At 34.5% G+C, this 17,513-nt stretch overlaps 1 protein-coding gene across 4 annotated transcripts in view; it reads left to right on the plus strand.

Moving 5' to 3' along the window:
• The window catches only part of RBM27 (RNA binding motif protein 27), a 62,153-nt gene that overhangs the window by 20,206 nt on the left and 24,434 nt on the right, over positions 1 to 17,513 (plus strand). For 2 of the 4 annotated variants that reach the window (XM_020872327.2, XM_020872337.2), the window contains exons 7-12: positions 675 to 956; positions 5,089 to 5,223; positions 12,390 to 12,554; positions 14,460 to 14,609; positions 16,658 to 16,802; positions 17,230 to 17,383. In XM_020872327.2, the coding sequence (XP_020727986.1) occupies positions 675 to 956; positions 5,089 to 5,223; positions 12,390 to 12,554; positions 14,460 to 14,609; positions 16,658 to 16,802; positions 17,230 to 17,383 (1,031 nt within the window). The remainder of the gene's footprint in view (positions 1 to 674; positions 957 to 5,088; positions 5,224 to 12,389; positions 12,555 to 14,459; positions 14,610 to 16,657; positions 16,803 to 17,229; positions 17,384 to 17,513) is intronic. The other 2 variants (XM_020872347.2, XM_020872356.2) reach the window with 1 other exon arrangement.

Below are 17,513 nucleotides of genomic sequence, written 5' to 3' on the forward strand. Positions count from 1 at the left end.
TATACTATTTATACTTCATTCATACTATGCATTTTGTTTTTCTTTCACTTAACATTATTTCCTGGCAGTCATCCTGTATAAATATATTAACTATAAAGAGCTTCTTCAGTTTTGTTTTTTTTTTTTTAAACTTAGTATTCTGTATGTACAAAAATGTGTTTAAACTGATTTCTTATTGATGACACTTTTGGGATGTTTCAGATTTTTGCTGTTAACAAACAATTCTTCAGTGAATAACCTGGAACATAATATTCAGTTGAATAATTTAAAGTTTCAACTTATAGCAAAAATGGTTGCTTTAGAATAATATCATGAAAGGAGATAGTTGAAAGTAGTCATCCAATTCACATTCCTTATCCTCTCTACCTTTGTTATTTAAAATATCAGAATTTTTATTATGAAAACTCAATAGCAAATGGGTTAATATGATAGTGGTTGATAGCCTGCTTTTGACCTGATTATTTGCTGTATCAGCAAAGCATAGTGTCACAGTATAGAAAATAGAGAGTACACCTGTTCCTACCTCAGGAGTATGCAATGGTAACAGTGACACCAAGAAGGCTTTAAATTCCTTGCAGAAAAAGCACTCCATAAATTAGATTGGTGGATGTTTCAGGGAATTGTTTGCTGAACTCTGTGTAGGTCATAATGAAATTTATCTTTGATTCTTACAGAAAGAGGATTTTGTGTACTTGGTGACCTTTGTCAGTTTGATCATGGAAATGATCCCCTGGTTGTTGATGAAGTTGCTCTGCCAAGCATGATTCCTTTCCCTCCACCTCCTCCTGGGCTTCCTCCTCCACCACCTCCTGGAATGTTAATGCCTCCAATGCCAGGCCCTGGCCCAGGCCCAGGCCCAGGCCCAGGCCCAGGCCCAGGCCCTGGCCACAGCATGAGACTTCCTGTTCCCCAAGGACATGGCCAGCCTCCACCTTCTGTTGTGCTTCCCATACCAAGTAAGTATATGTATAGTTTCTTTAGTGAAGAATATTTAGAGGAATCCATCCCTTTTATGTAACTTGACACTAGATTTTAAGAATTTGAAAAGTTAATTATTAATACAATTAGGAATATATTCCCATAATTAAGATGTTCTTCCCTTTTTTATACCCAGTGTCATATTGCATTATTTATAGCACCTCCAAGTGTAAATTTTATTAGTAGTGCCCTAACCTATATTGACCTGGAGTCAAAATCTTGCTCTTTGATAGAAAGCCAGAGTTTTGAAGAGGTCAGAAAAAAAAGAGTATGCCAGTAGTTTAGTGCAAGTTCCATCTTTAAAGGGGAGAAGGAAATGGCAACCCACTCCAGTATTCTTACCTAGAGAATCCTGTGGACAGAGGAGCCTGGAGGGCTGCTGTCCATAGAGTGGCACAGAGTCAGACACGACTGAAGCGACTTAGCATGCATGCATGCATTGGAGAAGGAAATGACAACCCATTCCACTATTCTTGCCTGGAGAATCCCAGGGACAGAGGAGCCTGGTGGGCTGCCGGCTGTGGGGTCACACAGAGTCAGACATGGCTGAAGCAACTTAGCAGCAGCATCTTTAAAGAAAATCTCTTAGAGAATATTGAAATACTCTTTAAAACATTTTATTATGGAACTTTTCTTGTTTTTCTTCTTCCAGTTATGTTAATCTATATACATACAGCACTGTATAGTTTAAGGCGTACAGCATACTGATTTGATTTGTATACATCATGAAGTGATAATCACAGTAAGTTTAGTGATCATCCATCATCTCATATATGTATAAAATTAAAGAAATAGTAAAAAAGTTTATTTTTCTTATGATGAGAACTCTTAGGATTTACTCTGTTAACAACTTTCATATATAACATTCAGCAGTGTTAATGATATTTATCATGTTGTACATTATATCCCTAGTACTTATTTATCTTTTTTTTTTTCCATTTATTTTTATTAGTTGGAGGCTAATTACTTTACATCTTATTTATCTTATAATTGAAAGTTTGTGTCATTTGACTGCCTTCATCCAATTTCTCTTCCCCTTTATGGAAATTTTTGAATACACACAGATGTAGAATAATAATATACCATGTTTCATCATCTAAATTCAGTGGTTAATATTCAGCTGTTTTTGTCTCATTTATTATTCTTGCCTGCCCCACACAATTTTTTTTACTTTTTTTTCCTGAAGTATTTTTCAGATGTCAGAGCATTTCACCAGTATGTACTGCGGTATGAATCTCTTTACTGATAAAAGACTTCAAAAAAAAAAAAAAAGGTCAATATGCTGTTACCAAATTCACCAAAATTAGGAGAAATGTTTAAAAATGATCATTTCAAAAAAACAGTTGCTAGTTGAGCTAAAACAGATATAAGACTGAATTTTTAAAATATAACAGAAAATTCTGGAGCAGTCATTTTACATGTTGTCAGTTCAGTTCAGTCGCTCAGTCCTGTCTGACTCTTTGTGATCCCATGGACTGCAGTACACCAGGCTTCCCTGTCCATCACCAACTCCTGGAGTTTACTCAAACTCATGTCAGTTGAGTCGGTGATGCCATCCAACCATCTCATCCTCTGTCATCCTCTTCTCCTCCCACATTCCATCTTTTCCAGCATCAGGGTCTTTTCATTTGAGTCAGTTATTTGCATCAGGTGGCCAAAGTATTGAAGTTTCAGCTTCAACCTCAGTCGTTCCGATGAATATTCAGGACTGATATCCCCTGGGATGGATTGGTTGGATCTCCTTGCAGTCCAAGGGACTCTCGAGTCTTCTCCAACTTCACAGTTCAAAAGCATCAATTCTTTGGTGCTCAGCTTTCTTTATAGTCCAACTCTCATATCCATACCTGACTACTGGAAAAACCATAGCTTTGGTTAGACAGACCTTTGTTGGCAAAGTAATGTCTCTGCTTCTTAATATGCTGTCTAGGTTGGTCATAACTTTTCTTCCAAGGAGCAAGTGTCTTTTTAATTTCATGGCTGCAGTCACTATCTGCAGTGATTTTGGAGCACCCAAAAATAGTCTGTCACTGTTTTCACTGTTTCCCCATATGTTTGCCGTGAAGTGATGGGACCAGATGCCATGATCTTAGTTTTCTCAATGTTGAGCTTTAAGCCAACTTTTTCGCTCTCTTTCACTTTGATCAAGAGGCTGTTTAGTTCTTCTTTACTTTCTGCCATAAGGGTCATGTCATCTGCATATCTGAGGTTATTGATATTTCTCCTGGTAGTCTTGATTCCACCTTGTGCTTCATCCAGCCCAGTGTTTCTCATGATGTACTCTGCATGTAAGTTAAATAATCAGGGTGACAGTATACAGCCTTGACGTGCTCCTTTTCCTATTTGGAACCAGTCTGTTGTTCCATTTCCAGTTGTAACTGTTTCTTCCTGACCTGCATACAGATTTCTCAGGAGGCAGGTAAGGTGGTCTGGTATTCCCATCTCTTTAAGAATTTTCCACAGTTTGTGGTGATCCACACGGTCAAAGGCTTTGGCATAGTCAATAAAGTAGAAGTAGATGTTTTTCTGGAACTCTTTTGCTTTTTTAATAATCCGTCAGATGTTGGCAGTTTGATTGCTGGTTCCTCTGCCTTTTCTAAAATCAGCTTGAACATCTGGAAGTTCACAGTTCATATACTGTTGAAGCCTGGCTTGGAGAATTTTGAGTGTTACTTTACTAGCATGTGAGATGAGTGCAATTGTGCAGTAGTTTGAGCATTCTTTGTCACTGCCTTTCTTTGGGATTGGAATGAAAACTGACCTTTTCCAGTCCTGTGGCCACTGCTGAGTTTTTCAAATTTTCTGGTATGTCGAGTGTGTCACTTTCATAGCATCATCTTTTAGGATTTGAAATAGCCCAACTGGAATTCCATCACCTTCACTAGCTTTGTTTGTAGTGATGCTTCCTAAGGCCCACTTTATTTTGCATTCCAGGATGTCTGTCTCTAGGTGAGTGATCATACCATCGTGATTATCTGGATCATGAAGATCTTTTTTTTTACTTGTGTACAGAAGTATAAGAAAATACCTACCTGAAGATATTTAATGTTTTAAGAGTTGGCAAATTATTTGAAAAAATGGTTACCATTCAGTTTATTTAAATGGTACTTTTTAAATTCTTCTTAAAATTTTTAATTTTTAAAATTATTATAGGCTCACTGGAAGTGGCAGAAATAGTTTAACATGATACCTTGTACCCATTGCATAGCTTTCCTTCCATAACATTCTTTGTAGAACACATTTCATTAAAATTGATAAAGGTTTGTATACATTTAACGCATAGATTTGGTCAGCAGCAGTATGGTTCTTTTAACAGTGGGTTGTGAGTATTTAATATTGTCACATAAATTGTATAATTGTGAAGCTCAAGTTGAGATTTAATTTCTCAGATAAAAGCATCTTTGATGTATAGAAATTCTCACAATAAAAGATCCTACCTCATTTGGGGGAACATACATGTGTAAAAGTTAAATCTAAGAGTGTCATTTCCCCCTGAACACTTTGTCAAGAAAAGTTTCAAGGAAACAAATACCATCTAGCTTCTACAATTAGCACTTTCCTATCTCCTGAAGAAGGGAATGGCTACGTACTCCAGTATTCTTGACTGAAGAATTCCATAGACAGAGGTGCCTGGTGAGCTATAGTCCATGGGGTCGCCAAGAGTCGGACATGACTGAGTGATTCACGCTTTCTTTTTCATGTTGTATTATCATATATCTTTCCATCTCTCCATTTTTAGTTTTAACGCATTTCACAGTACATTGTAGACATCAATACATCAAACATGTTTGTCATTAACTTAAGAGTTCTATAGAACTTTATTATCACCCCAGAAAGTTTGTTCAAATCTCTTGGCCATTATCTACTCCCACCCTCCAGATGCAACCAGATCTGCCCCTTTTCCACCCTAGGTTAGTCTATTACAGAACTAAAATGTCATTTCACTTAATAATGCTCTCAGTGCTCAAGCCTGCTCATATCAAATTTCTTTATTCTGTTCTAAACCAAAGTAGGTATTTTGTATGTGAATATCCTTATTGTACTTGGTGTAGTGAGTGTTTTTATTAGCTAGCAAACCTTACTGCTCTCCCTCTCACTTTTTCTTGTCTGTAGGACCACCCATAACACAATCAAGCTTGATCAACAACCGAGACCAGCCTGGGACAAGTGCAGTGCCCAATCTTGCACCAGTGGGAGCAAGACTACCTCCTCCTTTACCCCAGAACCTCCTTTATACAGTGTCAGAACGTAAGTATACATTTGATTTATTAATAAAATTGTTAGGGCATAGAAAAGCCAGAAGTTTTCTCAGAACACTTAAAAAAAACCAGTTAATTTCTATTTTAAGGACTATGCAAAATTATACTTATGTTTACAGGGCAATTCACTGTGTAGTTATGCTCTGTAACTGTATTTTAATTTTGTGTGATGATGGGAGAGGACAAGGCCTTCTCTATTGGAGAAGTCTGCTCTACTATAGTGTAGCAACATTCTTCTGCTAAAGGAATTATATTTTGAAGCTTCTGTTTAAGAATCGTTCTTCTGATTGAATTTCCAAAGCCTAAGACTTACCCCCTAAGAGCATACAAAAGATCGGATAAAATACACCTAATTATTTAACTTGTAATGCTGAAATGAGCATAGCATCATTTAAACTATAGCATTTAGTGGTTAGACTGTCTTGTAACATTGATGTGTAACTGTAATAATATGTTTTTCTTGAATCCTGTCTTTTATTTTTCATAGTTTTTGTTAACTGTTGTTTTTAGTTTACTGGGGCTTAAAAGAAAAATTTCTCTCTTCAGAAATATAAAAATAAGGCAGTTAGTTGATTGTTAAAAATGTCAGACTGTGAGAATTTCTTTACAGAGCTAGGTAACTTTATAGATAAATTTACCTTTTTTGTAACTGTGTTTATCATAAACATTTCTTCATCTCTTTCATGACCTGGGGAGGCAACTCAGGAAAGTAATTAAGCTTAGGTTCAAATTTTGGTTTCATCATTTGTGTCACTGTGACCTTAGGCAAGTTGCTTAACCTTTTTGTATCCTAATTTTCTCTTTTGTAAAACAGAAATAATAGTAACATTACTCATCTCATTAAGGTTACTTTGGGGAAACATGTTATGTGTTAATACATATAAAGCATCTAGAATAGTATCTGGCACCTTAAGCTATACATAAGGAATAGTTGTTACAGTTTTGTAGTTATCGTCTCCATAAATTTCAGCCTCTCCGAAATCAAAACCTGTTATTTTCCCCTAAGTCTCTATTACCTCCACAATCCCTGTCTTTCTTTGCTAATATGAGTAACACCCACCTAATCACCTAGAATTGAAAACCCTAACATGACTGACTCATTGCTTTGCTTTTTTATTTCTAGTTAATTGAAAATTTCTTCCTCTTTTTTCATTGATGCATCCTTTTCTCTCTCTTCCTGCTGTGGTTTCTGCCCTCATCCACACTTGAATCACTTCACATTTTGGATTATTGCTGCAGTCTTTTTGACTCCAATGTATTTTACTCCCATTTTCCCTCTATGTTACACCATATAATGCTGCTAAGCTAGTTTGCCTGAGAAAACCAACCATGACAGTTCCTTATTATGAGAATTCTTCAGTGCTACTGTTTCCTCCTATGTTCCGCTGTGCTTTCTCAGAACAGAAGCCATATCTGATAGTTAAATAATTATCCACTTTGTTTTACTTTTAGTATCTCATAGTCTTCTAATTACTATAGTATCTTGTTACAGTGCTTATTTTACTGCTCTCATTTTTTAAATTATGGGCAATTTCAGACATATATAAAAATAAAGAAGGTAGTATAATAAACTCCCATGTTTCCATCACTCAGCTTCAACATTTACCAATCTTGTTTCATCTTTCCCCTCCCTAAACCAGCTCTTAGCATTATTTCTTAGTGCTTTTGGACTTGTAAATATGAAAAATGAGTTATTTATCTGAAAATCTTTTGCAGATTACACATTTTCATATTGTTAAATATAGCATGATAAAAATTTCATTTTGTTTTTAATTTATAAAAAATGTGACAATTATGATTTATTTTAATATTATTAAATTTAACATTGTGATTCCATTTTTATTTTTCCTCCAACATTAGATTTTATTTTCTACTTCAGATAATTATGGGCAAATGTATATCTAATTTTGTGGCACAAAGTCCAGCTTTTTTTTTTTTCAGCTTTTTAAAAAAAAACTTCTGTTAGAATATAGTTGATTAACAACGTAGTGTTAGTTTCAGATGTACAGCAAAGCGAATCAGTTATATATATATATGTACACACATATATTCACTCTTTTTTTAGATCCTTTTCCTGTATAGGTCATTACAGAGAATTGATTAGAGTTCCTTGTGCTATATACTAGTTCCTTACTCGTTACCTATTTTATATATAGTGTGTATATGGCAGTTCCAGTCTCCCAGTTTATCCTCCCTGTCCCCCACTTCTCTTTTTTCTCCAGATATTCATAGGTTTGTTTTCTATATCTATATTTGTTTTGTGGCTAAGTTCATTTGTACCATTGTTTTAGATTCCACATATAAGTGATAGCATATGATATTTGTCTTTCTCCATCTCAGTTACTTGACTCAGTATAACAAAAGGTCCCTTTTGGTTTTAATGAAAAAATTTTGTAAAAAAATTGTAGTTTTTTTAAAAAAATTCATCATGAATATTCACAGCATAGAAAATGTGTATAAGTGAAGAACAGCATATCATATGATAGTTGTGAAAATTTTATCAGTAGGGACCCAAATAAACATAGAAAAATTAAATCTGGTATTTTAGAGGTAGGAATAGGGTCTGTTCAATGCTCAGTACTGGGAATATGAGTGAGAGATGATTTTTCTCCTAAGAAGCTAAAAATCTAATAGTGGGAAAGAAATATGTCAAAAATTACAAACTCAAAAAAACCAATTACAGTGTATTTTGCTGTAAAGCAGCAGAGTGCCTCAGAAATACATGTAACAAAGGAACTAATTCTGCCTGAAATAAAACCTTCATCTAGTCTAATTATTACTGAGTTTTGAAGAGGACAATTGAATGTTAAAAGGAGAAAAAGAATTTCCCCACTGTAAAACTGTAGGTTATATGGGGCTCCTGGTAATGCTATTTAAAACTTAATGGCAGGTATGATTATAATTTAGAAAAAACTGAAATTTGGTTTTTGTTGAATTAAAATGTCACAGATGCTCTGAAAAGGATTTAAATAATGAAATGTAGTTGGAAGTGTATGGAAAAACACCTATCAAAGACAACTATTTCCTTTGACATACTTAAGCATTTTTACCCAAAATCAGATTTGCCAGTTGAGTGTGTGGTTTGGGGGTTTGAGGTTTTGTTTTCACAGGACAGAACCATTTTAAACTATATTCCTTTAAATTTGACTTGTTTCTTTTGCTTCTTTGAAAAAGATGTAATAGAAATATTTTGTACCTGCTAAGCTCCTTGTATTGAGTATGTGAAAGATTAGTAGTAAAATATATAACAGCCTAAAGTAGTAAAATATAACAACCTAAAGATTGATTCTTCGTTTGAAGGCAGTTGTCAATCTTCAGGTGAATTTACATAAGTTACTTTTATCTTTCAGAGAATATATTTACTATTAGCTGTGTAAAATTATTAAAACATCATATTCTTAAACTTGAGATGCCTCATTTAATTCTGTGGAGTACATAACTTTTTTCTGTGCACAGTCACAGATTTTGATGTCTAGAAAAGTCAGTCTCCTATAGAGTCGTATATTGTCTAGAATTTCTCTCCCCTCGTATGTTACTTGGATTTGTTTTGCGTTAGTTGTCATATTGCCCATTTCAAATAATGTCTGATGAATATCAAATAAAGGTATTTGTCCTTAGAAATACTTAAATGTCATTGGGAAGCAGTTAGTAAATAACCTTTCATCCATTCTGTTAAATATTGAGTTCCTACTATGTGCTAGGCACCATTTAGGCCCTGGAACTTTAAAAGGTATGCCAGGGACCTTGGATTCTAATAGAGAAGACACATAATAAATATGGCCAATAGTTGGAAGGTGTAACTTTCTATTTTCTTCTGATTCAGCTTTCAGTTTAAAACTCACCTTAAGACTTTTTTTTCCCTTGTGAATACTCTTAAAGACAAAATCAGGAGAATTACAAAGTGTAGCTAAAATTTTAGTTTGAATAAAGACTATCTTCAAAAGACTAGAGTTAACATTGCGTGTGTGTCTGTGTGTTAGTTGCTCAGTCATGTCCAACTCTAAAGAATGAAAATATTGCTATCAATCAAACATATAAGATACATGAATGACTTAAAATAGGAGCATGAACTTAGGAGACTCGCATTTTGAAATTATTGAGTCAGTCTACACTGATAAAAACTAAATTGAATCAGAATCTGAAAAAGAATATATGCACACACCTATATTTATGTTTAACTGACTCACATTGCTGTACATCTGAAATTGGCACAGCACTGTAAATCAAATATATTCCAGTAAAAGTTTGAGAAAAAACTAAAGTGAATGAATCTCAATTGTGACTGATTTGTCTTCACCATCATTATAACCAACTTGATTTTTTAAAACTTTTTATTATGGAAAATTTCAAATATACATAAGAGAGTAAACACTGTAGTAATCTTCATTACTCAGTTGCTGGTTTCAACATTTATTAACGGATTGATTAACCTAACTTTATCTATAACTCACTCCTGACTTGATTATTTAAAAACAAGTTCCAAACATACCATTTAATCTATAAATCTCTGAAAGATAAGGGATAAATACACGCACACAATTACTATACTTTATCACAATCCCAAAATATAACAGGTATTATTCTCAAGTATCTAATCAGTGTTCATATTTCCCAGTTGTATCATAGACATTCCTTTATATCTGGCTCATTTGAAGCTGAATCCAACAAGCAAGGTTACACATTACATTTAGTTGATATGTTTCTTAAGCCTTTGAATCTATAACAGTTTCTCCTACCTCTTTTTTTCCCCCTTGACACTTATTTGTTGAAGGAGCAGGTAATTTGTCCTAAAGAATTTTTCCATAACCTAGACTTGGCATATCTTGCATCTGCTGGTGTCATTTAATGCATTCCTCTATCCCATTTTTTCTGGAAATTGGAGATTTATCTAGATCTAGATTAACAGGGTCACATTGGGGGTTTTTGCCTCCTTATTTTGCATGAATGTTTTACTGATGGGGTTTTGTACTTCCTACTGCAGTATATACCTGGTGTACAATGTCAGGTTGTCTCCTTTCTGTGTTACAAATATTGATCACTGTGTACAGGTTTTCATCCTGATCCATCCTTTCAAAAAATTGCTCGTGGTTGTTTGTGATCCCTACCCAGTTCTCCTGTTTCATTTGGGGCTATAAAAGTGCGATACTCTAATTCTATGATTTCTTTTATGTTTATTGGCTGACAAAGTAGAACTTGGCAGTGTTCGCCATTTGGTTAACCGAAATGTACTTTTTACAGGAAAGACAGGATAAATGCTCTGTCCTTTCATTTATCAGTTTTCAGAAAATGAGTTTGTTTCCATGTATCTTCCAGAGGGACCACTGTACTTTTTCTAAGTATCATTATGAACTCATGGATTTATAATGTTTGCTATGTTTCACCCCACTGTGGCCTTTTTTTGGTGTTCAGATTGGCTCTTATTTGACCATGGGAAGCCTCTTCGTGTTGGCTTCTGCAGGCTGCTGTGTTGCATTTTTTATGTGCTGGTGTTTGGTAGCCATCTTGCTCCTGGAACATTATACGAGCGTGTACCAGACTCATCTTAGAAGTTTTCTGTCCAGACCTAGAATCAACCTTTTACCTAAGAACTCTTTCTTTTTCACATAGTATTTAGAGAGAGACCTGAATAGATGTTGTTAAACAAAATCAGGCCTCATTTGAATAAACAGCCATCTTTCTGAAGTGTAAGAATGCATGTTCTTTGTCATTCATTTTAAAAAGGCATTGTACAAACTAGCCTTTTAATTTCTCATTTGCTTTGAGATAGTTATTAATTAAATGCACATGCTATAAAATGCTTTATCATAAATTTAAGCTAGTCATATGAACTGATTGTACTTCCCATTTTTCTCTTTAGCACATGACTTCATTCTGCAAGAAATTCTCTGCAGTATATCATGCTTTGACTATTTAAAAAAAAAACTATTTTCAGATCATTGAGGATATGTTAGATTGCTTTTGGAATGTAATGATTGATCTTTTTTCATGTAAATTTTGAAAAGATTGGTGCTAAGCACACAATTATGTGGTCTGCTTGTACAGTATGATTTGTCACCTTTTCTCCATATATGGGAAAGTATAGCATATCCATTTCTTTACATTTATTGTGAAATCAAGTGGTTGCTTTGTGACTTGTCTTATTAAAGTGCATTAAAAGTCTTCTGGAATTTTACAACTTTTTTTTTTTTTTTTTTTACAACTTTTTAAGGATATTTCATCATATTAAAAAAAAAATCTAAATTCACTTTGTCTTGTGTCACATAGTGAACGTCTGACTTCAGATATAAAATATTGAGTAAATCTTAAAAATAGGTCTCATATGGAGTAGTAAATGAAAAAGATACTATTAAATAACCAACCAAAGAAAGGTTTTGCTCCTTGATGCCTTGTCTTTTTTAATCTTGTTCTACAAACTTTGGCTTCATTGTTTCTGCCATTTTTGCATCTATAAACATAAATTCTAAACGTGCTTTCTTTCCAGAAGTGGTCCTTCATGTCTGAGACACTTCCGTGTGCACAGTAGCTAGGCTGTTCATGTGGGACTTCTGTCCCCTTGTCTGTTTGTTGTCCTACTTACAGAATAGCAGATTTTCACTGTCTTTATGTTTTTCTTTTGAACATTTCTTATTCTCCATGAGAGTATGCTTGTGGTGGGTGTTTCTTTTTTAATTCCTTTATTATGTTTGTTTTTTCTGCTCCCAGATATGGGAATAGTTTGTGCATACCTGAAATTATATGAATTTGGGAGGAGTGTTTTTATTTTTTTAAAATGAGTATGACAGCTTTCATAACCATGTCTCCCTGGATATTAAACTCTAAATGAATAATAGCTCAGGGCTCCTTTGTCAATAACTTGATATGGTTGATCAGTTTCTGGTAAGATCAGCATGTAGTTATTCCATTTAAGATGATAAAAAAATGGACATTATGCAGTCACACTACCTCATTCTTACTCTTTCTTTATACCTCAGTGCATCCTACCTAGTTGCATGTCTGTTTCTTGAGTTAGAAGGAATCTTAATAGCATCTTTCTCAAGTACTATTCCCATTGGTGTACTTTCTCTGTTCTTGGCTCAAGTCTCAGGAAGTAGATCATTACTTAAGAGAAGCTTGTGACTCTCAATCCCAGCTGCCCTCCTATTCTTTCCTCTGTAGGACAGCCCATGTACTCTCGTGAACATGGTGCTGCTGCATCTGAGCGACTTCAGTTGGGGACACCGCCTCCTCTGTTGGCAGCTCGTTTGGTGCCACCTCGAAACCTCATGGGATCCTCCATTGGGTACCATACCTCAGTCTCCAGCCCCACCCCTCTGGTCCCAGGTAAGCTTTGCTACAGATGGCCATCCACCTCTGATCTTTTGTACCATAAACTGGCCAACCTAAGAGGTGACCTGGTATCCTGATCTGCTATCACAGATTCCCATTAAAGCTCCCAGGTGGTTTTGTTTTCTGTTTCTCTTCTCCTTTGGTTTGTCCCTAGTGCTCCTAGATGATTAGGCCCCATGTGTGTCTGTCATCTCCGGTGTCCTTTGTATTTACTTTCTGTGCCTCGGTAACTAAGGTCATGCGAGTTTCTTGAACTAGTTTTTAATCCAGCAGATAGGAAGAATATCTACTTGAATGTTTTCTAATCAGTTATATGTTACAAGAAAAGCTAGGTTAATTTTTCTCTAAAACAAAATAAAAACATGTGGTTTCTTGCTGATCATGGATGAACATGTGTTTTTTCCCCTCTGTCCTGTTGTTTGGAATGACTGTGTATAATGATTTCTTGAAAACTTTTCCCTCCTATTGACATTTTTGAAGATCTGGAGTGCTTTGAGGGTGTCTCATGAGGTTTTTAACATTTTTCACTTTGCCTTTAGATCTCAATTCATCATAATTAACTAAAGGACCTTCAATTTTCTTGGGGTTCTGTGTGGTCCCAAGAATTATTAGAATAAGGCTATTTGATTATATAACTCTTTAAAACTTTTTGCAGCCTTAATGTAGGAGATTTTTCTGTCAGGAGTACCAAATTGTATTAATAACTGGAAACTCTTTAATCATAATTTGCTGATCTTATACTCTGAACTACAGAACTGATTGGCTAGTAATAAAAATGTAAAAGGTACCTTATCTTGTAACTAAAACCTAATATGAGCAACAAAGGAATTTTTCCATTAAGTAAAAAAAAGAGATGCAAGGATTTATAAATGCATTTGAGAGAATCATTGTCTTCACTCCATCTTAACCTTTCTTTGATTCTATGTAGGATGCGGAGGATGTTTTGGAGATCAACACTTTCAGAATGATTTTTCAATGCTTATAAAATATTTATTTAGCATTAGAATTTTAAAAATTAAATTTTTAAGAATTTCCCTAGTGGTCCATTGGTTCAGACTCCATGCTTCCACTGCAGGAGCTTGGGGTCCATCCCTGGTTGGGAAATTAGGATCCCTCATGCTGTGCAGAGAGTGGCCCCCAAGAAACAATTAAATATTCAGTTGTAGAGAAAATATAGAGAAGATGATAAAAATGTGTTGATGAGGCAGATGGTAGTAAGATAATGATTACTTTTGTAAATACAAAATTTAGCTTATTTAGTTGTTTGAAATACAACATTTAAAATATGTTTTACATATGAAATTGACTCTTCTCTCTAGTTTAAAGTGCAAATAGCCAGGGACTTCCCTGGCCATCCACTGGTTAAGATTTCTGCATTTCTTATGCAATGGATGTGGGTTTGATCCCAGTTGGGGAACGAAGAGTCCACATGCTGTGTAGTGTGGCCAAAAAAAAAAAAAAAAAATGCAGATAACCAAGTTAATAGATGTATTGTTTCTTTCCTAATTAAAAGAATACCTAGAAAGTGGCGAGACATGATTACAGAGGAAACTCAGTCATTTGTATATGGTGTTTGTATATGTGAACATTTCTCTTAAAAATGTGCAGTGAAGTTTGAATTATGTGGTTATTATAGAGGACAAAAATGACATTAGGTGAATGAATCCAGAAACATATCCATAATTCAAAATGGATTTGCATGTCTGTGTTTTGTGACTGGAGCATTTTTGTTTCTTTGATGTTCAGTAGGTTTTATCTATATACTCTAAATTCAAAGACAAATACATGTGGGTTGATAAAATTTTATTTGTTGAAGAAAATTCATTTTTATGGTTATTTTATAATAAGAAATTGTTTACTCTTGATTTTTACATGTTCTGTTGTTTTGTTTTCCCTCAGATACCTATGAACCTGATGGTTATAATCCAGAAGCTCCTAGTATTACCAGTTCTGGTAGATCTCAATATAGACAGTTTTTTTCAAGAACACAGACACAGCGCCCAAACCTGATTGGCCTAACATCTGGAGATATGGATGCAAATCCAAGAGGTGATACTGCCTTTAACTTTTTGTCATGCTAAATGTCACTTGGGCATGGCGTTTCTGACCTCACTAAGGTCTAAAAATACTTTATCTCTGAAGGGTGTTATGTAATGATCTCTCATAAATGTTTTTGAATATCTGTGTCCAAATGTTACTTTAAAGCTTTAAGCAGAATGTATTTATTTTTAAGTAAAAATAATACTAATGTTGACTAATTGCTCTTTTTTAGGACTTTAGGCTATTTTAGGCACTGTGCTGGATGTTAGATATAGAAAGAGGACATGATCCCTCTTCCTCCAGGAATAAAATCATTTAATGGCCTACTTTGTATTTTAAGAGCTGTGCTTCATACTAATAACACCGAACTTAAAACACTGTCATAAAATTATTCTTTGACTGTTGTTAGTATTCATGATTATAACCATATGTTAGGACCTTTATAAAGTATAGCCACAAATCTTAAAAGATGAAATGCAAGTATTGCTTTTAATATGGGTTGATATCTCCACTGAGAAAAAATTTGGTTAAAGAGTTTGATGAGATTCTGGTTTCTTATAATAATAGGCAGATTTCCAGCATTTAATTTCAGTTTGAATGATTGGCCATAGGCCATCCTGATAATATTTTCCTGGTTTAATCATCTGGTAGACATTTTCCTGTTCTTACCTTCTTATCCTGATTGTATTTACTGTTCTTTACTTCCATTAATAGTACTATTGCCACTACAGGTTAACTCTACAAGACTAAACCAAATGTTTTTTAATACATTATTATCTCTCGTATTCCTTACCACCAACTCCTTAAATGAGGTACTATTAATATTTTTACTCTCTTTTAACAGTTAAAGACACTCAGGCCAACTAAAAGAGGCTAGATTAATTAGCTCATTAACCTAATTCCAAAGAATAGGCTCTTTTTTCCTGTGCTGTAATGCACATATTGTTACCAAATTAGTGGGAAGATCATGGTTTCAGCCCCACAGTTGTTATTCTTTGCTATTGATTTTACTTTTGGTAGAGTTGCTGAAAGTCATGAAGAATACTCAGAATGTAACATGTGTAGTTTTGTGTTGGCATTTGCTTTTTTTGTTCAGCACACCTCTTTCCACTGACAACCTGTTGTAAGGTCAGTGTGTTAATACAGTGTTGGGTTGGCGAAAGTTGTTTGGGATTTTCCATAATATCTTTTGGAAAAACCCAAACGAACTTTATGACCAACCCAATATTTTATTAGTCCTGACTATTGTGAATGAAATGTGTTAATTTATAATATTAGCTTTGAATTTTCCTTTCATCTTTTAAGTTTGAGTAATTTTGAAGCTACAAATCAGAAGTGCAATAAGCCCCTAGATACGTTGACTTAGATTCACCAATTGTTGACGTTCTGTCAGCTTTGGGCCTGAATGCTCACTGGTGTGCACTCCTCTCTCCCTTCCTCCCCTCTCCCTTTACAGTTTTTTTCTTGAATCACTTGAAAATAAATTTTAGAGATTCTGACACTTTAAGATCCTTTAGACTACATCTGAGAAAAAGACACAGTACTATATGAGCACAATATTGCCACACATAGGAAAATCATAATTTCATAGTAATATCGTATCCATGTGAACCTCTTGTTGAATCATATAAGGAGATAAATATTTCACTCTGTTTGTGGTCTAATAAATTTGATCACTTACCTAGAGCAGTAATTGTTTAGCTCTCTGTTGTAAAGTATATAATTTGTAGAGTGGTACTTTGGCATCAGGTTAAGTATCTCATTCTCCAGCACTGTTACACTGATTTTTTTTTCCCTTTCCATTCATGATCCTTGCTTGACTCAGTCATTAGATTAGAGTTGGCTAGGACTGTTTAAACATGCATATTGTATCTTTAAAAAAGGAGGAAAGGGAGTCAATTGATAATTTATTCTTACTGTTAAACATTTCTGAAAAGGAAGTGGTAGTATTAGGTACTATTCACAGTGATTTTTAACTTTTGGACTAAATATTTTAATCATTTGAAATTCCCCAAATATAATGCATTGCCAGTAATGTTAGTTTTTGTTTTCAACAGCTGCTAACATCGTCATCCAGACTGAACCACCGGTTCCTGTTTCAATTAATAGTAACATAACCCGAGTAGTTCTTGAACCTGATAGCCGGAAAAGAGCTATGAGTGGTTTGGAAGGGCCACTTACAAAGAAACCTTGGTTGGGAAAGTAAGAGAATTTGCTTATTAGTAACATCTAATTGATGTTTTTGGCTTTTTGCTTGCATTAGTAAATTTGTAAAATTAAGAGTTGTCATTAATTATTAATTTTCAATCTATGTGTATCAAAACTGAGGTTCCCAGAGGCATCATTAGTATGTCTTATATGTTAAAAAGTCAACAGAATATTCATAACAGATATTAATAATTTCTAGGCTTAGCCCAGTTTTATAATTATTGAGACATCAGTCTTTCTTTGCACCTGTTCTGCTCTTATGTAATAAGGATAATGTGAAAGTTACCTACTAATATCTGAAGGATGTTAAGTGCTTAAAGAAGACACTTGGATAAATATAAACTTACATTCTTTGCTGATTATCTCTTGCCTAGGGCATAATGTAAGAGAATTAACTAAGGTCTGTTAATATTCCTTTCAGACAAGGGAATAACAATCAGAGTAAACCAGGATTCTTGAGAAAGAATCAGTATACAAACACCAAATTAGAAGTCAAGAAAATCCCTCAGGAATTGAACAACATTACCAAGCTCAATGAACACTTCAGCAAATTTGGAACTATTGTTAATATCCAGGTAGGTGTGGCTATGTTGGTGACAGAATCCATGTATATAATGTGTTTTTTAAAGATCGATCTATTTTTGGCTGCACTGGGTCTTCACTGCTGTGTGGGGCTTTCTCTTGCTGCTGCAGGTTTCTGTTGCA

Source organism: Odocoileus virginianus, chromosome 3 (genome assembly GCF_023699985.2).
Source record: "Odocoileus virginianus isolate 20LAN1187 ecotype Illinois chromosome 3, Ovbor_1.2, whole genome shotgun sequence".
In the NCBI taxonomy this organism is placed as follows: domain Eukaryota; kingdom Metazoa; phylum Chordata; class Mammalia; order Artiodactyla; family Cervidae; genus Odocoileus; species Odocoileus virginianus.